The sequence below is a fragment of the Solea solea genome, chromosome 3 (assembly GCF_958295425.1).
Source record: "Solea solea chromosome 3, fSolSol10.1, whole genome shotgun sequence".
Taxonomy (NCBI): Eukaryota; Metazoa; Chordata; class Actinopteri; order Pleuronectiformes; family Soleidae; genus Solea; species Solea solea.
Genome location: NC_081136.1, coordinates 9,561,904 through 9,580,681, shown reverse-complemented (window position 1 = coordinate 9,580,681; position 18,778 = coordinate 9,561,904). Strand labels below are relative to the sequence as shown.

Below are 18,778 nucleotides of genomic sequence, written 5' to 3'. Positions count from 1 at the left end.
AATATAAACACTTTATTTAATTGTAATTCTAATTTCTTACATTTCTGTCTCTTGTGTTGTGTTTTTTTTCGTGTACAGCACTTTGAATCTGCACTTTCGTGTACGACGAGCGCTCTCGAAATAAAGCGGCCTTGCTTTTATATCGCTGAACATTTGGGTCGCGATGGTTTGTCATCTTTAAAAAGTGGGTCACTATTTAAAAAAAAAGTTTGGGAAACACCGCTCTAATCAGGAGGTGGACTGTGGGAACAATACGCCTCTGACGGGAAAAAAAAAATCCTTGTTGTATTTGTGAAATGCACCCAAAGTATCTCACAACAATGCCGATTAATCAAGAACAAGTAAACCGCCAGTCCGCTAATGAATCGGCCTTAAACAAGTGGAGCGCACATGCACGCACAGGCACAGCATGCACGCACACGCACGAGCGAGCGGCGAGTGATAATGATGTTCTTTGTGGGGTTTTTTGGGGTAATTAAGGCTGCTTAAATGGTGGTTAAAAAGGATTTGCAGGCGATTGTTTGTCCTCGTATCTCCGAGCCATGGGCCCTCTTGCTCTGCCAAGTGTCAACACTGTCTCCTTTTTACTGTCTCCTCACAGCAACACTTAGCCAAACCATCCTCTTCTCCGTCTCTCGCTCTCGCTCTTCTTCTTCTTCTTCTTCTTCTAAAGTTACTCTAAATCTCCGGCTGTTATTTACTCCTCCTTCTCCTGAGCAGCTGCCCGGTTCAGTTCAACAGTCTACGACATAGAGAGAGTCTGCCGCCATGGAAAGCATCCGTATTGCACATATGATCGCTCTTTCCTTAAAGGAAAAAAGAAGAAAGAGGCATACGCCAATATATTTTCTTTTCGACAGTTAGACAAGAAGAATGGCAGCAGTTTCAAGTCTGTGTGGTTGGTTTGGTTTCCAGTGAAGCCCGGAGGCAAAGTGAAACAGCTCGCCAAAACTACAGCAGAGCAAACGTCATGCTCGTCCACGGTTTCTAACAAACATCTCCAACTATTAGCTCTCGCAAATCACATTTTTCACATCATATAATGTGTAATTACGGCACAAAAAAGAGACTTTTTCAGTTTAAATGACCTCGCTATCTTTTCCTCTCACCCTAGAAATGTGTCCTTCCTTCAGCGTATACATCCTTTCACAGAGCCAAGCTACAGGTTTCCCTCCTTTTCTAGTCTTTACAATAAGGTAGACTAATCAGGCCTTTATTTGAGCTGAAAGGGACTCGCACTAAGGGTCTAAGGACAGATCATCAAGTGGAGATTGTAAAGCCCAATGATGAAATCTGTGATCTGTGAATATGGCTATACATATTAAATGTGCTTGAGTTTAAATTTTTATTCCACGCTCACTTAAAAATTTAAAAAAAGGGGGAGAACAGTTGGAAAATGTTAGTCAGTGTGTGCCTGTGTGTGTGTGTGTGTGTGTGTGTGGGTCTCCGCATCTGTCTGTGTGAACACGTTCATTATGTTGATCAGGGGTCATATTTGCTTGAACCTGGGCACTAAATCAGAGCTATATTAGCAGGCTAATGCGTTCGACTGATGCCAGAGGTCAGCCGAGAGGTGCGCTCGTTTTGAACTCCCCCATGTCGGACTCTCGGGGAACACATCCCCTTTGCAAAAGGTTCCTCAGCAGACGGCAGCAGCACAAAGACACTTTTATGTGTCAAGCTGCGATGGGGAACACAAAAAGTTTGTGTGTGTGCGACACAGGCAGACACACACAGTGTAGGAAGGTTAAATGCATCATACAATGTTAAGCAGGACCAATCCAATTAAGGAGGGATTCTTCTTGTCCGACCTTTAACAGGACGGACAGATTCACACTCACTCACTCACGCAATCACCCCCCGCTGACAACTACAAACACAAACTCTCTCCCAAACTGCATGGTCAATCGTCCGCACAGACAGACAGACAGACAGACAGACAGAGAGACAGGCACTCACGCAATCGTGCACAAATGCACCAACTGCACACACACACACACGCTCAAATATAAGCATCAAACCAACACACACACACACAACCAATCTCACAGACAGTCGTGCGGCTGATTGCTGACCTAAATCGGCCAGGCAATGTGTCACTTTCTCTTACTCACACTCAGCACACATCTCTTTTTTCTTCAGCTTTGCCTTCCTCTGTCTCTTCCCTCTTCTCTCTTTTTCTTTTCTTTTTCTTTCTTGCCAAAATATTCCTCGCTCTCTCGCGGTGACACTTCATGTCAGCTGACTGGCATCCGTCACGAGCTCCCTTATTATCTTCATCAGAAATGCCCCAACCTCATTTGTGTCCAACAATGAGCATGTCAACATAAAGCGTGTTGTCTCCATCATGTATGTGTGTGTATAGTTTCCTCTTGCATACAATGAGGATACAGGCTACACATCCCAGGAGAATGTCCCGGTTAATCATTTACAGACACTTGAGTTGAGTGCTCGTCTTTTAAATAGAGTCATCTTTTCCTCCGTTCGCTCTCTCTCTCTCTCTTACCCATCGAAAAATGCAGATATGCTTTATCTCTAGTGGGGGAAATTAGATGGATCCATTCCACCAAACCCCTGCTGACCTATTCGATTTCATTTTCCACTTTTGCACTTTATTTGAGGCTATTTTCACGCATGAGAGTTTAAGTGAGGCCGTTTGCCCAAAGAATTTGATGTGTTTGGTGGAGTGTGAAAAATGTGTTGCAGGCTAGAAAAGCAGATTCAGGTCCAGCTCAGAATGGTTGTCAAGGGTTGGCTTGAAGACCGTGTCCCACCAGGGCCACAGACAGATGTGGAAGTCTTTAAAGTCACAAGACGTGTGACAGCTTCTTTATGTGTTTCACTCAACAGTAAGACTCATGGACGTTAGGAAAGGGGAGGAGCAGCTCCGTCGGACCAGGTCCAAAAAAAACCTTCATCGTTTAATTATAGGCCTGTCGACATGATCGCATTAATCGTGATTAATTAAGGGCCCGACCTGAGCTGGTTTTTTTCATAGCGTACCATGTGTAGCATCTTCACACATGAAAAGAAACGCAATTTACTACTGAACTTTGATTCACACAAAGAAGAAAATAATCACTCTTAACGTTTCAATTACAGTTAAGGAAAAAAAAGAACTAAACTACACAAAGAAAAGACTGTTGTTTGGTGTTAAGCAGAATTTCAGTTGAGTATTTAGGTTTATGTGTCACCACCTCTGTTTGACTCCAAACACAACCTTAACAAATGACTTATTCACAACACAAAACAACAAACGATGTTATCTGTGTCAACGGTTTTATTATCTTAACATCAGTCCTTGTTTGTTTTGCAACTGCAACACATACCAAACATCAATAATAATAATAATAATAATGATAAAAAAAACTCATTTCATGGATCATTTTTTTCAGTTTTACTTTTTTTAAATACTACATTGATGTCATTTCGATCAGAGAGCAGGACAGTAAAAGAGACTTTGGTTTTGGTGATGACTTTTTCAAGCTGGTGCACAAAAGCCTGGTGCTTGTTAGACGCCACTCAAATATCAAAGATAAAACTGTCCATGTTTGTGCTCGTCCTTTACAAACAAGGACTCCACTCTTTTTCTATGCCATAAATATGCATGGGGTACGTCGTGGCAGACGGGCAATTCCAATTCAGCTGGATTATTGTGTATAAAACAACCCCCGACCTGGACCTTAATCCCTTCACTGTGGTCATCGTCTCCCTCCCTCCCTCCCTCCCTCCCTCACCCTCTCTTCTCCCACTCCCCGCGGCTCCTCCTCTTCTCTCCCTTGTGTGTGTAGTTGCTTTAGAGGCTGGCAGGAGGTTCAAATCAGAGGGCTTAAACTTGATCAAATATTCAGCAGATATAGATTTCTCAGGGTCCCTGGATTCCCCATATCTTCCACTCAGCTGCTTTCTATCCCTCCATCCTTTCATCATATCTCAAACTATATGTCTCTCCCCGACTGCAGCCACAGACACACACACACACACACACACACAGGCAGCCGTGCACGCGTGTACATGGGGAATCATAAGCTAACACAGGCTGGCGGAGCTGGAGCTGCAGCTCATTTCAGCTGCAGTGCATCTCTCCTCTATTGTCTCTCCTCTCACCTCTGTTTCACTCTGTGTTTTACTGTCGTCCCCTATTTTTCTTCCCCTTCATCTGTCTCTCACTATTTCACCCCCCCCACCCCCCACCCACACCCCTCTTTACTCTTCCCTCCTCCCTCATATGGATCCTGTGTCATTTATTTCAGCTTAACCCTGATAAATAAACCAGCGAGTACCCCTGCATTATTGAACACATTGATGTCTGCACACGCTGCAGCGGCCCCCGTGATGTCCAACAATTACAGTACACACACACACACACACACACACACACACAAAAGAGCCAAATGAGTCAGGGAAGGAAAAATAGAGAGAAAAGTTCAGGCAAACTTGAGCAGAAAAGAGCAAGATGTCATGACATACAAATAACTGCACGTAGCTAAAACCTTCCCAACACTTTTTAAATCAAATACAAATCTGTATTTCTCTTTAAGATTTCATTCTGGTCGCCTTCTAATGACAACATGATCCGATCGTCCGTCTCTGCGACGACTTCCAAGACGAACACTCCATGACGTGAGGAAATGTGCTTTACTTCCCCTACAATTCCCATGATCCCATGCTGCTTCCTGATGTCATCAAACTCCGGCGTTCTGCTATTGTTTGGACTGAAAGAGGCACAGCGGCAGAAATGACAGACTGTGCGTTTCATTCACCCAACTCCATAACCTCACCCAAAGACTCAAACACGTGCAAACACAAAGTTATTTCCCTGAGTGTGCTGGCTCCAGTCGGCTCGTCCATTATTCATATTAGCGAGGGCTTGGTGGGACAGTGGCGAGGTTGTTTATCTCTGCCATTGTGCAACAGCGAGCACTGGGCTCTCCACAAAGCCCCGGGGGCCCTGCTCCCTAAACACACCACTGGGAGTCATTCATCCACTCACGCACGCACGCACGCATGCACACTCACTTCCTTCACGTCCATCCTACACATCCGTGCGCGCACAAGAGCCGCATAGCCACACACGAAAGACAGTATTTCATACCTGAACCCCATGTGCGCACACACACACACAGACAGACGCACAAACACACCACCATCTGTCCCAGTATGCAGCGACAACAGTAGTGCAGTCCCATCGTGACAAACTCATTCACAACAACAGATCTGACCTATCTTGGTGTGTGTGTTCTTGAGTGTGTGTGCATGTGTGTGTGTGTGTGCTATTCTGAGACTATTTGGAACATGTTTACAACCACAAGCCAGCTTTGTAGGCCAGTGTGTGTGTAAGTGCATATATTTATGAGAAAGCCCATGTGTATGGCGATGTGAGCGTGCATATGTTAGTGTGGGCACCAGGGAAGATTACTGGCATGTGTGTGTGTGTGTGTGTTTGCATTTATTCATTCATGTATACGTGTGTCTCCCTCTCATGACAGCGGCGGCCGTGATTGAAAGTGACCGCGTTGTTTCACTGTCACCCTTCAGATGCGACGCTCTGTCTGTGTTTCAACTTCTCCGACACTCGCGTACCGTTCACATCAGCGCACACAGCCAATGACCGGCCCTGTCTGTTGTCATTTCCTTTCATCTCTTTTTTCTCTCCTCTCAGTGTCCATCCATTTCATTCCTTTCATTTCCCTTCATGCATCTTTTAACTTCACTTCTTTCTCGGCCTCCACACCCACATCCTCCTTCCTTGTTGTGACTCAGGCTCTCTGTGTATTTCCAGCTTCCACTTTCATTATTCAGTCTCCCAAGAAAGAGATACATATTTGACTGCGAGCCAGGCCAACCACTTATTTTAGTATTTCAGCCCATTTTAGCACGACATGAGCAGATTTAGCCACTTTGGGCCATAAAGTAAACCAAATTAGCATAAGGAAATGACAGGAAGGTAGATGTCCAAGTGCCATTTAGAACAGATAAAAAGTAAATGTATTTAAACCCAACAGATTTCCTCGTGCGACCAGGAATTAAAGCTCCAAGAATCTCCAGAACTGCAGACATGTTGACCCAGATTATTATTTGAAAACAAATGGATAAGCCACAGTACATGTTTTCATGAGTATTTTTCAAGGTGACAAGGACACAATATTTGGTGTGACTTAAACCACACATCTGGCAAAGCTGAACACACGAGCGAATCAAAAATGTGATGGGATTAAATGAGAGACTGCAATGTTTCTGACCCTTTATAGACAACAACAACTTCTCTGTGTTCACAGGTTTTCTTACGCTGCAGAATCAGCTGCACAGTGATACTGTAGTTTCCTCCTGCAGTTCTCATTAATAAGACACGCCATCACAACTGCACTCTGTGAATGTGTGTGTGTGTGTTACAAAGGCCTTGGTGCCTGCTTTCAAAGGATTTATTAAGAGCAGTGAAAGGCTTGATCTGCGGTTTTGGTTGATGTACTGAGTATGTGTGTGCGTGTGTGTGTGTGTGTGGGGGGTGAATGGTAAAAGAGATGAGGAGAAAATAAAGGGGGAGAGAGACTGAGACAAAACAGAGTGACGGAGAAACGGGCTTACGTAAACTCTGACCTCGTGTTCTGAATGAAAACATCAATCAATGACTATGACTAATCAATTTCCCCACTCTTTCTCTCCTCTCCGCAGGACGTGGAAATTTTGAATTACATTTCATGGGATTCCAAGTAATCTGATTACTTAACAGTGGCAGCTGTGAGGCATTAGTGAGCGCAAAAACAAAAAAGAAACTTTGGGTTTTGTTAAAAAGATGACTTCTTTTTTTCACACAAACACAATATATTTTTTTTTTCCCCTCTCGCAATGATCTATGATACCACTTGCTGATGATCACAATGTGAAAATCTAATTACAAAGAACTGTGTGACAAGAAACCGATTGCCCGGTGGACCTTAAGTGAGTTAGTGGCAATCTGTAATGGGTTTAACTTTGAAATTAACCTCCAGTGCTTTGTTTCCTCCTGCTGTTCCGCCATCCGACCACACCACGCCACCACATTACATCACAATATGCTACAGGTTCATTAAAGCAAGATTTCCCAGAGGCCTCTGCATACAATGGTGAACGTACACACATGTGTATGATATCCTCCCTTCATGGCAGGATTAACTGTTATTAATTCTCTTACAGTCCGGTTAAGAGCGCAGAAGAGCTCCGGTGAAAAGACTGGCTACAATTCTTCATTAAGGACGCGCGATCAAAGAGTCGCTGCTCGCCATACACAAAGCTATCTGGTGTCATTATCAGTGAGTAATCAGTGCCGCATGTTCTCAACCATCAGCTACTCCTTTGTCTCGTCGCCTCTCCAACTTTCCCTCTCTCCTCATGTGTAAACAGACCTGTGTGTGTGTGTGCAGGAGAGAAATGTGATGCAGGTGTGTGTGTGTGACCTTGTTGCTGTCATCGATTTGGGCTAGAGCTGTCAATCGATCAGTCTGGCCTGTGTGTGGAGATAAAGGTGTTTCTATCTCAGGACACCACATTTGGCAGGTGAGAGACGGGTAAGAGAGAAACTGTGGACAGCATTTCTCTCTGCTTACAAGTTTGTTTTTTTGGGGGGGTGCTGCAAAATGAGTCCCAGGAGTTTTCTTACTTTCCTGCAAGGTAATACATTTTCAAGATTAAGAGACTCACTCTGACTGAGCTGTGCGCACAGTATGCAGTGAACTGGCTGGGTTCTAATCATCTGGATGTGTAATCGCTGTGTGCAGTTGTGTAAGATTAGAAATGTGAACCCTGGTCTGGTCTGGTGTGAATGATGTGGGGAAGGCCCAAGAAGAAAGGAAACTTCGTCCAGTGGTGACAGTGTAGGACATGGTACATGCTCTACAATACATTTTATACATTCCACTCAAAATAAATCTGAAATCTTGACACTTATGGAGGTTGCTTGATTTAATAAATGAGCACATTTTGTCCAATATAAGTTTCTGGATTCTGAAAATGGAACCGTGGAAATCTTTCTAACGTGAAATCTGTGTGTGAAGAAATGCACGGCAACTCCATAAAAGGAAGCCGTACACTGTAAGAGAGCATTTAATTGCACAGTAACGTTTTCCAATGATACATCTACACTCAGTATGTAATATAAGACAGCAACATTAGCACGTTGAGATTTAATTTCAAAACACTTAACAACACGTTAAAAGGAAAAATCTATTTTTAAACAAAGAAATGGCTTCATTTAGCTCCTCATTTCACTTTCAGAGAGTCTGTTTTATACATTTCTACAAGTGCTGAAGTCTTGAGGCCATATTTGACAGTTTTTCCTGTTCTGCTGTTCAACATCTGTCAGTCATTGATTCACGAATCAGCAGGTTTACGATGGCTTTACGTTTTCCTCTTTACTTATCAGGACAGAATTCCTGTCTCACACACACACACACACACACACACACACACTTTACCATGCCATCTCACCTCCTTAAATCTAATCTCATGCTGATAATAAAGTGGGCGCAGGAGGGAAAATATGCCTAATGCCTCACCTCTCTTTACAAACACATGAGGACTGATAGCAAAATATGAGCACACCTCAAAAGGGCTGAAACGACATTGAAAACAAACAGACATGAGAGACTCCACAAACTTCAAGAGATCTTGTATTCTCTTTGTCTCTTTCAGTCTGTCTCTCCATCTCTGTCCCACCTTCCTCCTCCTCCTGTTAACCTGTTTTTTTTTTTTTTTTCTTCCCCACTTGCAGATGAAAAAGAAATAAAAAGAGCATTTGCACACCTGAGTGAATACAGCTCGCAGGTACGTGGGCGGAGAGCTGTGGGAATCAAACAGGGTCTCTTTCTCTCTTTGTCTATCCCGCTCGCTCTCTCACTCCTGAGGTGTTTTAAGCTGCTTGTGTTTACACTGGAAAAACCCACGTCGTTCATGTATGTGTGTGTGTGTGTGTGTGTGTAAGCTGAATGCTCTTGGCTCTCGGTCTGTATTTAAAAAACAACCCGCAGGTTTTGGTTGACACAACCTTTTCTGTCCGATACAAACATCTGGCCTGGCCGACCCTAATGACCTCATCGGGTCCTGAGACAGCCCCAGTCCAAACAAACCTTCAGAACGAACCAAAACAAACTGGGCTTCACTATTTGCGGTCACCGCGAGGAGGGTGGTAACAATAAACAGGCCCGAGGCCAGAGGAGCAGCCGAGCAGGACAAAGACAAAAGCAGGGACGCGCACGTGAAAACCGGCCTTCACCATGCACACACACACACAATCCTTGCACAAGAAGGACAAATCCAGGGACACGCGGCAAAAAAGCCAATACTATAAATCAAGAAAATAACAATAAAAATTAAAAAAACCTTCTATCTTCTTCTATCTGGTCATATTATTATTTTTTTTTTGCAGTGAATGTCCTGTACTATATCCTCCCATGGACCAGATAAAACGCAATTCTCAAACCTAATTACTCTAAACACACCCGCCCAATCATCACTTCCATCACGGAAATAAACAAACACACTCAGGCACAATCAAAAATCAGCCATGCAATCATAACAACCCCCTCATCACCTCCCACACACTGCAATAAAGCACAACACACGCCCATAAAAACACACACACACACTTCAAATCCTAAACTTTGAGCGGTCTGCTTCCTCGGACTCACCGATGATGTAGTAGTCGTGCATGCTCTTGAATTCGTGGCCCCACAGGTTGGGCGAGAACTCCTGGAACTTGATGGTGAAGCGGCGCTCGCGGGTGGGCTCGTCGCACGTGAGCACGATGTTGGGGGCGCCCATCACCTCGCAGCGGTCTGCCTGCTCCCGCGACGACACCAGGTAGAGCTTGTAGAACTCGTACTCTGGCGTGGACCTGGCTGTGTCCAGGGGAGGGCAGATGAGGTCCAGCCGGTCCCCGATCTGAGGGTACAGAATGTAGCCCTTGTCGTCCCTGAACCTGGAGCAAGGCGAGAGAAAGACAAAGAGGATCAAAAATCTGTCGCTTCCACAGCCAGTGATATAAACCACCTGTCCTTGCGAGTGAATGAGCAACAGATGGGTGTTTTCCCTCTCTTATTTCTACTACTTTATTAATATTTTCTCCCCTTCGTAGGAGAACAGGTGCTTTCAAAGAGAAAACTCCTGCGCAGTCAACTGCACAAATAAATCTTTACCACACAAGCTCCCGCGATCCCCCGTCGACGCAATGAAGTGGCAACGAAAAAGGGAGGGGAAATAAAAACAACCACTTGATGATTCACATGAGGAAAATAAGCACCAATCTAAAGCCATTACATTATGTTCTTCAAGGAACTGCTCCACAGGGAGTGCACCCCTTTATTTTATAGAAATGCACATTTAAATTTCAATACACATCTGGTTTTAATAGATTAAACTAAAATGAGACACAGGCATATCACAGCCATGAACACACACGACTGCGGTTGGGATAAATAAAATCCACCGCGGCGAACAAATGTGACTTCATGGAATCAACAGAAAGACTTTAATGTATGCAAAAGATGTGCATGGAAAATGGAAGTGAAATTTTGTAAACAACAACAAAGCAACTTTTCTTTTTCTTCGCAAATGAAGTTTCGAACCGCTCTTATTTTTAGAAGGAAGAACTGAGGCATGTCCACAGAGGAAGACGGAGGCAGACAAGATCAGCCCGAACCAAGCTGCAACTGCCAAAGCTCAGGTATGTAGAGGTAATTAGTTTGCTAATTAGCTGTCTGTCATCTTTTTTCTGAGATGACGGATGTGTGGTTTTGCTCATCTGCAGCCTAACTGAAGCTTTGAGACCCGTCATGTGCGGGGAGTCTGCAGCCTGAAGCGGTTTTAATGCAACGGCTTAATTCAATCTAAGGAAGAAAAAAACAAAACAGTATGGTTTACTGATGTCATCTTTGTATATTGAAAATACTTAAGTAAAGAAATGAATTCCAGATTATCACAGACATTGCTGTAGTGTGTCGTCAGAACACAATAAATGAGCCAAACACTTTGCTCCTAAAGTTGATGATGAAATTAAATTTGACCGGTAGGCCTGGCTATAAGTGGAAAAACAAAAAAAAAGAAAGAATCCAGTCTCTAGTGTGAATCAATGTCACAAGTGACAGAAAAACAATGCACTTCCTTGTGGGTATGGATATATAAATAAAAAAAACGATTGTCACAGCGTGTGATGTGGAAATGGGATCCTGTTATGTCCGGAGTTAATCGATGAAACTTTATAATAGCAGCTTTTTGTGCGGCAAATAGTCGCATATAAAAGTCCATCAAACCCAGATGAACACATGGGAGTTACAGCACTCAAACCTACTGAATAATTCTCTGTGTTCTGCTGTCAGACGCCTCTGTGACCATTAAAAAAATAAGCAACAGAACATCACAAAGAGAACAGACTGAGAATTTTGCTGCTTAATTGTGCTGTTTAGAAAAATACCGACACTACTTAAGTCATATCAGCAACAGTCCACCCTTACTCTTGTCTGCAATCATATTTTCTTTAGGCCTCTCACTGAAGTCGGACAAAAACTAAAAAAGAAATTCTTTTTTTCATTACGCAGCACGATTTCAGTGTAATAACTTCTTCTGGAAAAACAATAACTTTCTTTGAATGCTCTTTTGTTATTTGCACAAGGACAATTGTACATATCACATTTCCATAACGCTGTAAATCTGCAAGAAACGGATATTAAAAATAAGTTAGCACTGAGACGACAGAGAGAAAAAAGATATCTTTGAGTCCATAGAGTGTGGGTAAAGCTCCAAAAACACAGGATCCAACATTTCCCTCGATGCAGCCGTAGCACTAACATCTTAACAGACAGTGAAATTTAAATGTCCACAGCTATAAAACTCCACTCCAGAGGGTTTTTAACACACACTTTCCATCTAAATATTAAGGATTCCAAGCCTGAGCTGAGATATAAATAGTCTGAACACAAGTCAGAACCCAAACTGCCAAATACATTGACACATAAAAGCCATAAAGTTCTGACGGTGAACACGAGAGGAGAGATATCGTAACCTGAACAAGAGTCGAGCAGATCGTCTAATCTCTGTAACCGACCACATTTGGGCCCTTTTACATGTTTATATGTTTAATTTTGCTGGATTTACGACAATAGGATTACAAGCTGTGACACTGAAATCATGTATTGCTTTTCACCATCTGTTTAAAATACCCAGTCTGCCAAAAACTTTGTTTGTTTCCATGTTGACTATCTCGGATAAGTATTCCAGATTTAAAAAAACAAAAAAGTCATTCATTTTGCTCACTAGTCCCAAAAACGGAGCGGTAGCACGAGTGTTTCCTGTAATATGTGTAATATCGAGGTTACTATTGCGGTCACACAAGACCAGGAATTGGAGCATCAATACAAGGCGGTCGACAGATTCTGTGATTGTGTTTTGTTGTGCCCGCATCTCTCCGACCACATCCTTCACCTCCGCGCAGGCTCCGTCTGCCTCGCGGCACTGTGAGCCAACAGCTCTTACACCTGCACTAAATTGAGACGTAAGCTTTATCTGTTGGTGTGTTTGTGCTGCCGGCGCGTTACTGAGGGCAGCTTCAGAAAGCAGACTGAACGGTGGAGGCGCCTCTGCTGAGGCGGGCCCAGAGGGGCTGCTGGGAAGCCACAGTTCCACTTCTCATTACCCAGGTCACCCAGGGTTATCAGGCCATACTCCCGACTGGAGAGGGAGGCACTCGGCTTCACTCAGCACACATAAACACTCACACATTTCACCTTCCTGTCCGCCCGTCACATGCACGGGAGCTCACACCATTTACAGGAGTATGGAGTGCAGACATGCCGGTGCTTCCTGCAGCACAGCCTAAACAGAAACATCTATTCAAAACACACACACACACATTTGGAAACACAAAAGGTTTGCCCAAACATATCCACCCACATTCAAACACACAGAGGTTGAGCTTTTTCCTAAACATGAAACCTGAAACACACGCACACACGCACACACACACACACACACACACACACACACACACACACACCCTTTTTGCTTCCTGCAAGATGCATTCTGTGAGGGGTATCTGATGGTACCCTGAGTCACAGTCGAGCTGCATTGCAGAATGGCAGAGCACACACACAGGCACAGACAAGAGGGGGAGAGAGAGAGAGAGAGAGTATGTGAGTGTTTAAGTAAAGTGCCACTGGGCAGGTGCAGTGCTTGAAAAAAAAGAGAGAGAGAGAGAAAGAGAGAGAGAGAAAGAGGGTGAGAAATCAGTGAAGTGAAAGAGACGGGACGGGGGGAGTGGAAAAATATTGAACATGTCAGGCAAGGTATGTAGCAACAACAAAGAAAAGTGGTGAACAAGCAGAATGGGAACACGGAGACAAAAGGAAAAAGGCTCCACAGAAGGTGGAGACCTAAAAAACTATAACACTGGGGGTAAAGAGGAGGTTGTAATGGCAGGGAAAATGGAGAAAGGAAGGTAGAACTCAATTTTTCATGTCCATGGTGTCAGATTTGTGGCGTTTAACCCAGGTTAACCTGCCGTGTGAATGCACGCCGGCGTAAGTGTGTCCACTGTAAACTGGATGAGGTGAGTAGACCCTATTCCAATCCAATGTGTAAGAGAAAAAAACGAAACAACAACAACAACAACAGGATCCTGTGTGTGACACCCTCAGTGACAACACACCTGTAACTGCATTCAAACACTTTGATTTTCCTCTCCAACTGGGGCATTAAATCCACCTCAAAGGTGTCGTGCATAACTTTAAATATAAAACAAACGTCTGCGGTATTTAGTTGATGTGTTGTCCAGTGACATTCCTGAGAGATGCAGGTAACGGCAACATTGTGTTATTAAAGAAACTCGGCTAAAGTGTGACTGGGAACACAAAGAAGTGAACACACACACACACACACAAACACTCCCTCAGTTGGGTCTGATAGTATTGCTTGACAGATTTGAGGCACAGCATGCAAACAGAGGCGGGAAAAACGTCAACAAAAAATCACCAAAAAGGTGAAGCAGAGAGCAAAAGTAACTCCCAGAGAAGATGTGAAAAGTGAAGTGAGGGGAACTTTATTGAGTTCATCAGTGACCACATCTAAATAAATCATCCCATTCACACATCACATTTTGACTTTGCACTTTCCTTTTAGCCACATTTTGCTCAGTCTGTTTTCTTTCCCTCACCTCTTTTGCTGTCCACTCTCTCGCTCTCTCTCTCCTTCCCTTTTCCTCAGCTGTTAACAATAGAGCCATTCATGCGGCCACACTTTGAAACATGGTGTGGGGGGTTGGAGAGGGCCAGAGGTGACACCAAGGGGGGGGGGGGGAGGTAAAAGAGTTGGAGTGAGTTGAGGGGGTGAGATGGGGGGGGGGGGAGGATGAGCTTTACACTCTTTTCTTCTCTTTTATAAAAGCAGAAACATCATTTTCTCAACCCAAGCATCGCCCCGCCATGACCCCGCGAGCAGAGCTGAGAAGACTCGAGTGTCATTCTCCGTGACCTCCCCGCTGACCTCTCACACCTCCTGCTCCTCACCCTCCTCTCATCTCCCATGGAGCCTCCACTTCTTTCACTCGTCATGTGAACCTTTTAAATGTCACTGTGATGGCTTGTTATCAACGTCCAAAAATTAAATTGAATTCAAAAGCACATGTTTTTTTAGTCATTCACCATTAAAAAAACTATCAGTGGAGTCTCGTCCTAAAGTCACTTAAGTTATTTATTGTATACTACTGTCCCAGTATATAAACTCCATTATTTAGTTGATTGTTTAGTTATTTAGTATGTCCCGATACCAGTATCAAAAACTTGAGTATCTACCGATACCGATATTATTCCGATACAGTCATTTTAGACCATTTATGAACTATGAAGCTGTCGATGGCACATTTGTGCGGAGTCATTTCAAAGACACGATTCTCCGACTGTGTAAAAAAATATCCCAAAAAGAAGAAATAAACCGGCCAAACATGAGATTACATTTTTATCAGTCCGATATCCGATCCCGTGATTTTGACCGGTATCGGACCGATACCCGTTCCTATAAAACAAGGAATGGCATTCAACATGCTGCCATCCATTAACTTCAAAATATTTAATTATTTAAACCAAGTCTTTGAGTGTATTGGCTCCAGCTCGGATTATTTCTGGGTCTTCGTCTCTTGACGGGAACTGAGTCTGAAGTTATACACGGAGTAGTAATTTGACTCCCAATCCCATTATCTGGGTGTGTTATAGTCTGACTATAACACATTCCACAGAGTACAATTTCAGTGGGATTAACATGATTACATGTCATTTTTATTTTTTAAGTTTTAGCTGAACCTTTAGTTGATTCCTCACGTCATGTAAATGCTCTGACTGGCATGTGTGCGTCTCTCTTTTCTCTTGTCCATCTTGCACGTTGCCCGCTGCTGTACCTGCTCTGTGCGGCGTATCGGACGGCTCAAACATTTCCCAGATTCCACAGGGGCAACCTGAGCCGTGTCCGGACCAATGTCGGGCACACAGGTGCAGCCAGGGGGGTGGGGGGTGGATGGGGGAGGCGGGTCAAGGGGAGGACGACAGACAAGACAGAGAGAGAGTGTGTGTGTGTGTATCTGTGCAAACATGAGAATATGGAGCGGAGGCGGGTTGAGGGTGCAGGAGAGTGCGAGCGAGTCTGCGAGAGACGGATCGAAAAAACCTAATTACTAAGATGGAGAGAAAGAGGCAAGAAACCAAAAGAAGAGGTGGCGTTCAAAGTGATAAAGCATCGAAACAAACACATAAGGCCGATGAGGGAACAAGAACAAGAGTGTGGACAGATTGTAACTCCTCAAATGTGGGAAAAAAAAGAAAAAAAGAGGACGAATGAAATGGAATAAAAAAAAAAGGGACACTGAAGTTATCTGAGAGCTTCATTTGAACCGAAATGAATTCAGTGAGGAAGGTTAGCTCGAAGCTCTCCTGGTTTTGACCTCCTCCATCCTGTGAGGGCGTTCGTCCTTGAGCTAACCACGACCTGGTGAGAGCGGGAAGCCGAGGACAGACAGCAAAGGACTCATCTATTAAGGAATAATAAACGACAGTGGTCTTCGGTTCTGTGGCGGGGATGGGGGGGCTGAGATTTATGGCAGGCCTTGTGCATAAAGCTGTCTGCACTAATCTCATGGTATACACAGCGTAATCACACACACGCACACACACACAGGGGCTCTGAGACCACGGCCCCACCCCCACAAACCCTCACCATCCTCTTTTAATGTACACACACTGTCAAACACACAGCGGGGGGCCACACAAGTAAAGGGTAGCAAACCGATCGGCTATGGGAGGAGTACACACTCTGACAGGACAAGTGCGCACACACACACGGACACACACGCACACACACACACACACTCGCCTGCTGAGCTTCAACACCTGCAGGCCATCTAGTAGCTGTCCAAAGTAAATCCGCTGGGTCTCATTTGCTGGAGTGGGTGCTTTCCAAAGAATGCCACAATGAGCAAAGACACACATGCACATAGTCAGCGGAAAAAAAAACCCTCCATTTTGAGGATGTCATTAAAGCCCACATGGAATCTTTAAAAACCCTCCCTTCTGTAAATTTCAGCAAATTCTGCGCCTTAATTAACTCTGATCCAACGCACACTTAATGAGCTTTAATGAGTTTCTTAAGCCTTGGAAGAATAACAATAATAATAAAAAAAAAACTCTTACGCGATTGTGAAGAAAATTATTCGGTGGAGATTTTTAGACGTAAAATTCTAATCACCCCGCTGACAGACTGTTTTACCCACTTAAAGGAAAATATTATTCCAAGCCGCAGCGCTGGATTAAATCACTTGCTCGGATGGATGTGTTTTGCAGGGCGCTCGCAGAGAGGGGACTGCACTGGCGATCGTTTTCCACCGTATAACTGCTGGAGCAATCAGGCCCAGAAACACCAAACTACACACATAATGTAAAACACATGGCGCACATGTGCACAAAAACGCAAATTCAACTCACTCTTCGTCTTCAACGCAGCAGCAGAAGCGTCACGTTGACCCGTCTGTGCCCCCTGAGTTTAACCTACATCTCCTGTCTGCTGCTACTATCACAGGGTTTACAATGAGCCATTCAGGAGCTTTTAAATGTCTCTCATGCTGGATTCTTCTTATCTTGACCCCATCTTTGATCACCTCAGTAATAGAATGGGTCTGTTTGAAGCCCATTTCACAGGTTAAGTCTGAAGCCTTGCATAAGAAAATGCTATTATCGTCTGCTTCTATCAGTGTGTGAGGCTACAAGGTAAAATCTGACTGCGTTAATACTCGAGAAGCATATTTCTCTTAGTGTTTTTAAATCGAATGAAAAAGCCTACTTCCTATAACAATAATATACTTTTAATACATCAATACACTCTTGTAGGAATTAATAACCAATGACCATAACTCGTTTTCAATTTCCGCTTCATCTCTGCAGACGATGTGGCTTCTGCTTCCATTAGTCCAAAGGGCAGACGGCCTGTTTTTATATATTCATAATCGTTACGAGTGTCTTCATTAAAGAACCATACACACTGGCGAACAGAGGGAGACGGAGCGAGACTGCAGGGTTGGGAGGAGGCAGAGCAGGGCTAGAGACAAAGCTATAATGTGAATTGATGATAGTTTGAGTGTCTCTTACGAGGCAGAGGCCCACGTGTGTCTCTGAACCATTTCTATTATGGATGAAATACGAGACAAAGTGTGAGCGCGGGGAGGAGAAAGAACGTTACAAGCCAAGTCTTTTGTAAATTAGTGTTGCTTTAAGTCTTCAATTTGAGTTTCTTTGTCGACTTCTGAAAACTAATGCTGTTGAAGGACGTGAAGTTCTCACAGGTAACCTTAAAACTGCAATTATCAGCATTTATGTGTTGTCACTGCATTTCTGGTGCACGTTAACTAACGCAGGCTGTTCCCAACATCACTTTGAAGACAGAAAATAAACTCATTATTACATTACTTTGTAATCTGGCCAATTGTGCAAATAAAAATACTCAAGTGAAAGCTTGGGCTTTGAATCCAGGTGCACACTATTTTCACTGCTGCTGTATGTATTCTACACACTGTAAATAACATTATATTCTTTATCATCTTAACATTTAATAATCTCATATAGTTCTACATCCCTAGATGCCAATAATTCATGTTTACTATTTATTATCTTTTACTCATGTAGTACCTGTGCTGCCATAGCAACGAATATTTCCATGTTATCTTGTGTTGAAGTAAAAAAAATGTAAGAGCAGCACATAAATCTCACAGGAAAGCAGAGAAGCTCAGTCTCTGTCTGCAGATGTGATGTCACCATTCATCAAACACCTGCGTATTCTAATTGTTGAAAACAAAGAAGCTTCTCGCTTCTACTCTTTATTATTTTTTGTTTGTTTAAATCAATACTAGCTGACAGCTGCTTCTGTTTGCTCTGATTGATTGACTGAAGTTAAATGGTGATTTTGTACGTTGGCCATGCACCCAGTTCAAATCCTTCATGTTATGTTATAACAACAGAAGGGCAAACAGCTTCACGAGCCCTTGCCCTCGCCACAGAAGAGAATTGAATTAAGTAAATTCCTCTTAGGCCCCCAATTTGGCCAGAGGCGGCACTGAACATGACTTCAAATTAATGCTAATGTGGCTCTGTCTTTGCAGAATATGGTAATTCGCAGCCATTTGTGAACATGCTCACCATAACAATAAGGTGATAAAACTGTCCATCAGTGTTGTGTTTTTTTTTTATTTGTTCTGCCGGCTCCGAGCGGCACAGAAATCAAT

The 18,778-nt window shown here is 43.6% G+C and overlaps 1 protein-coding gene across 1 annotated transcript in view; it reads right to left on the bottom strand.

Moving 5' to 3' along the window:
• efnb3b (ephrin-B3b) overlaps positions 1-18,778 on the bottom strand; it is an 80,105-nt gene that overhangs the window by 31,218 nt on the left and 30,109 nt on the right. Inside the window, exon 2 of the mRNA XM_058624856.1 lies at positions 9,663-9,952. Coding sequence (XP_058480839.1) covers positions 9,663-9,952 — 290 coding nt within the window. The remainder of the gene's footprint in view (positions 1-9,662; positions 9,953-18,778) is intronic.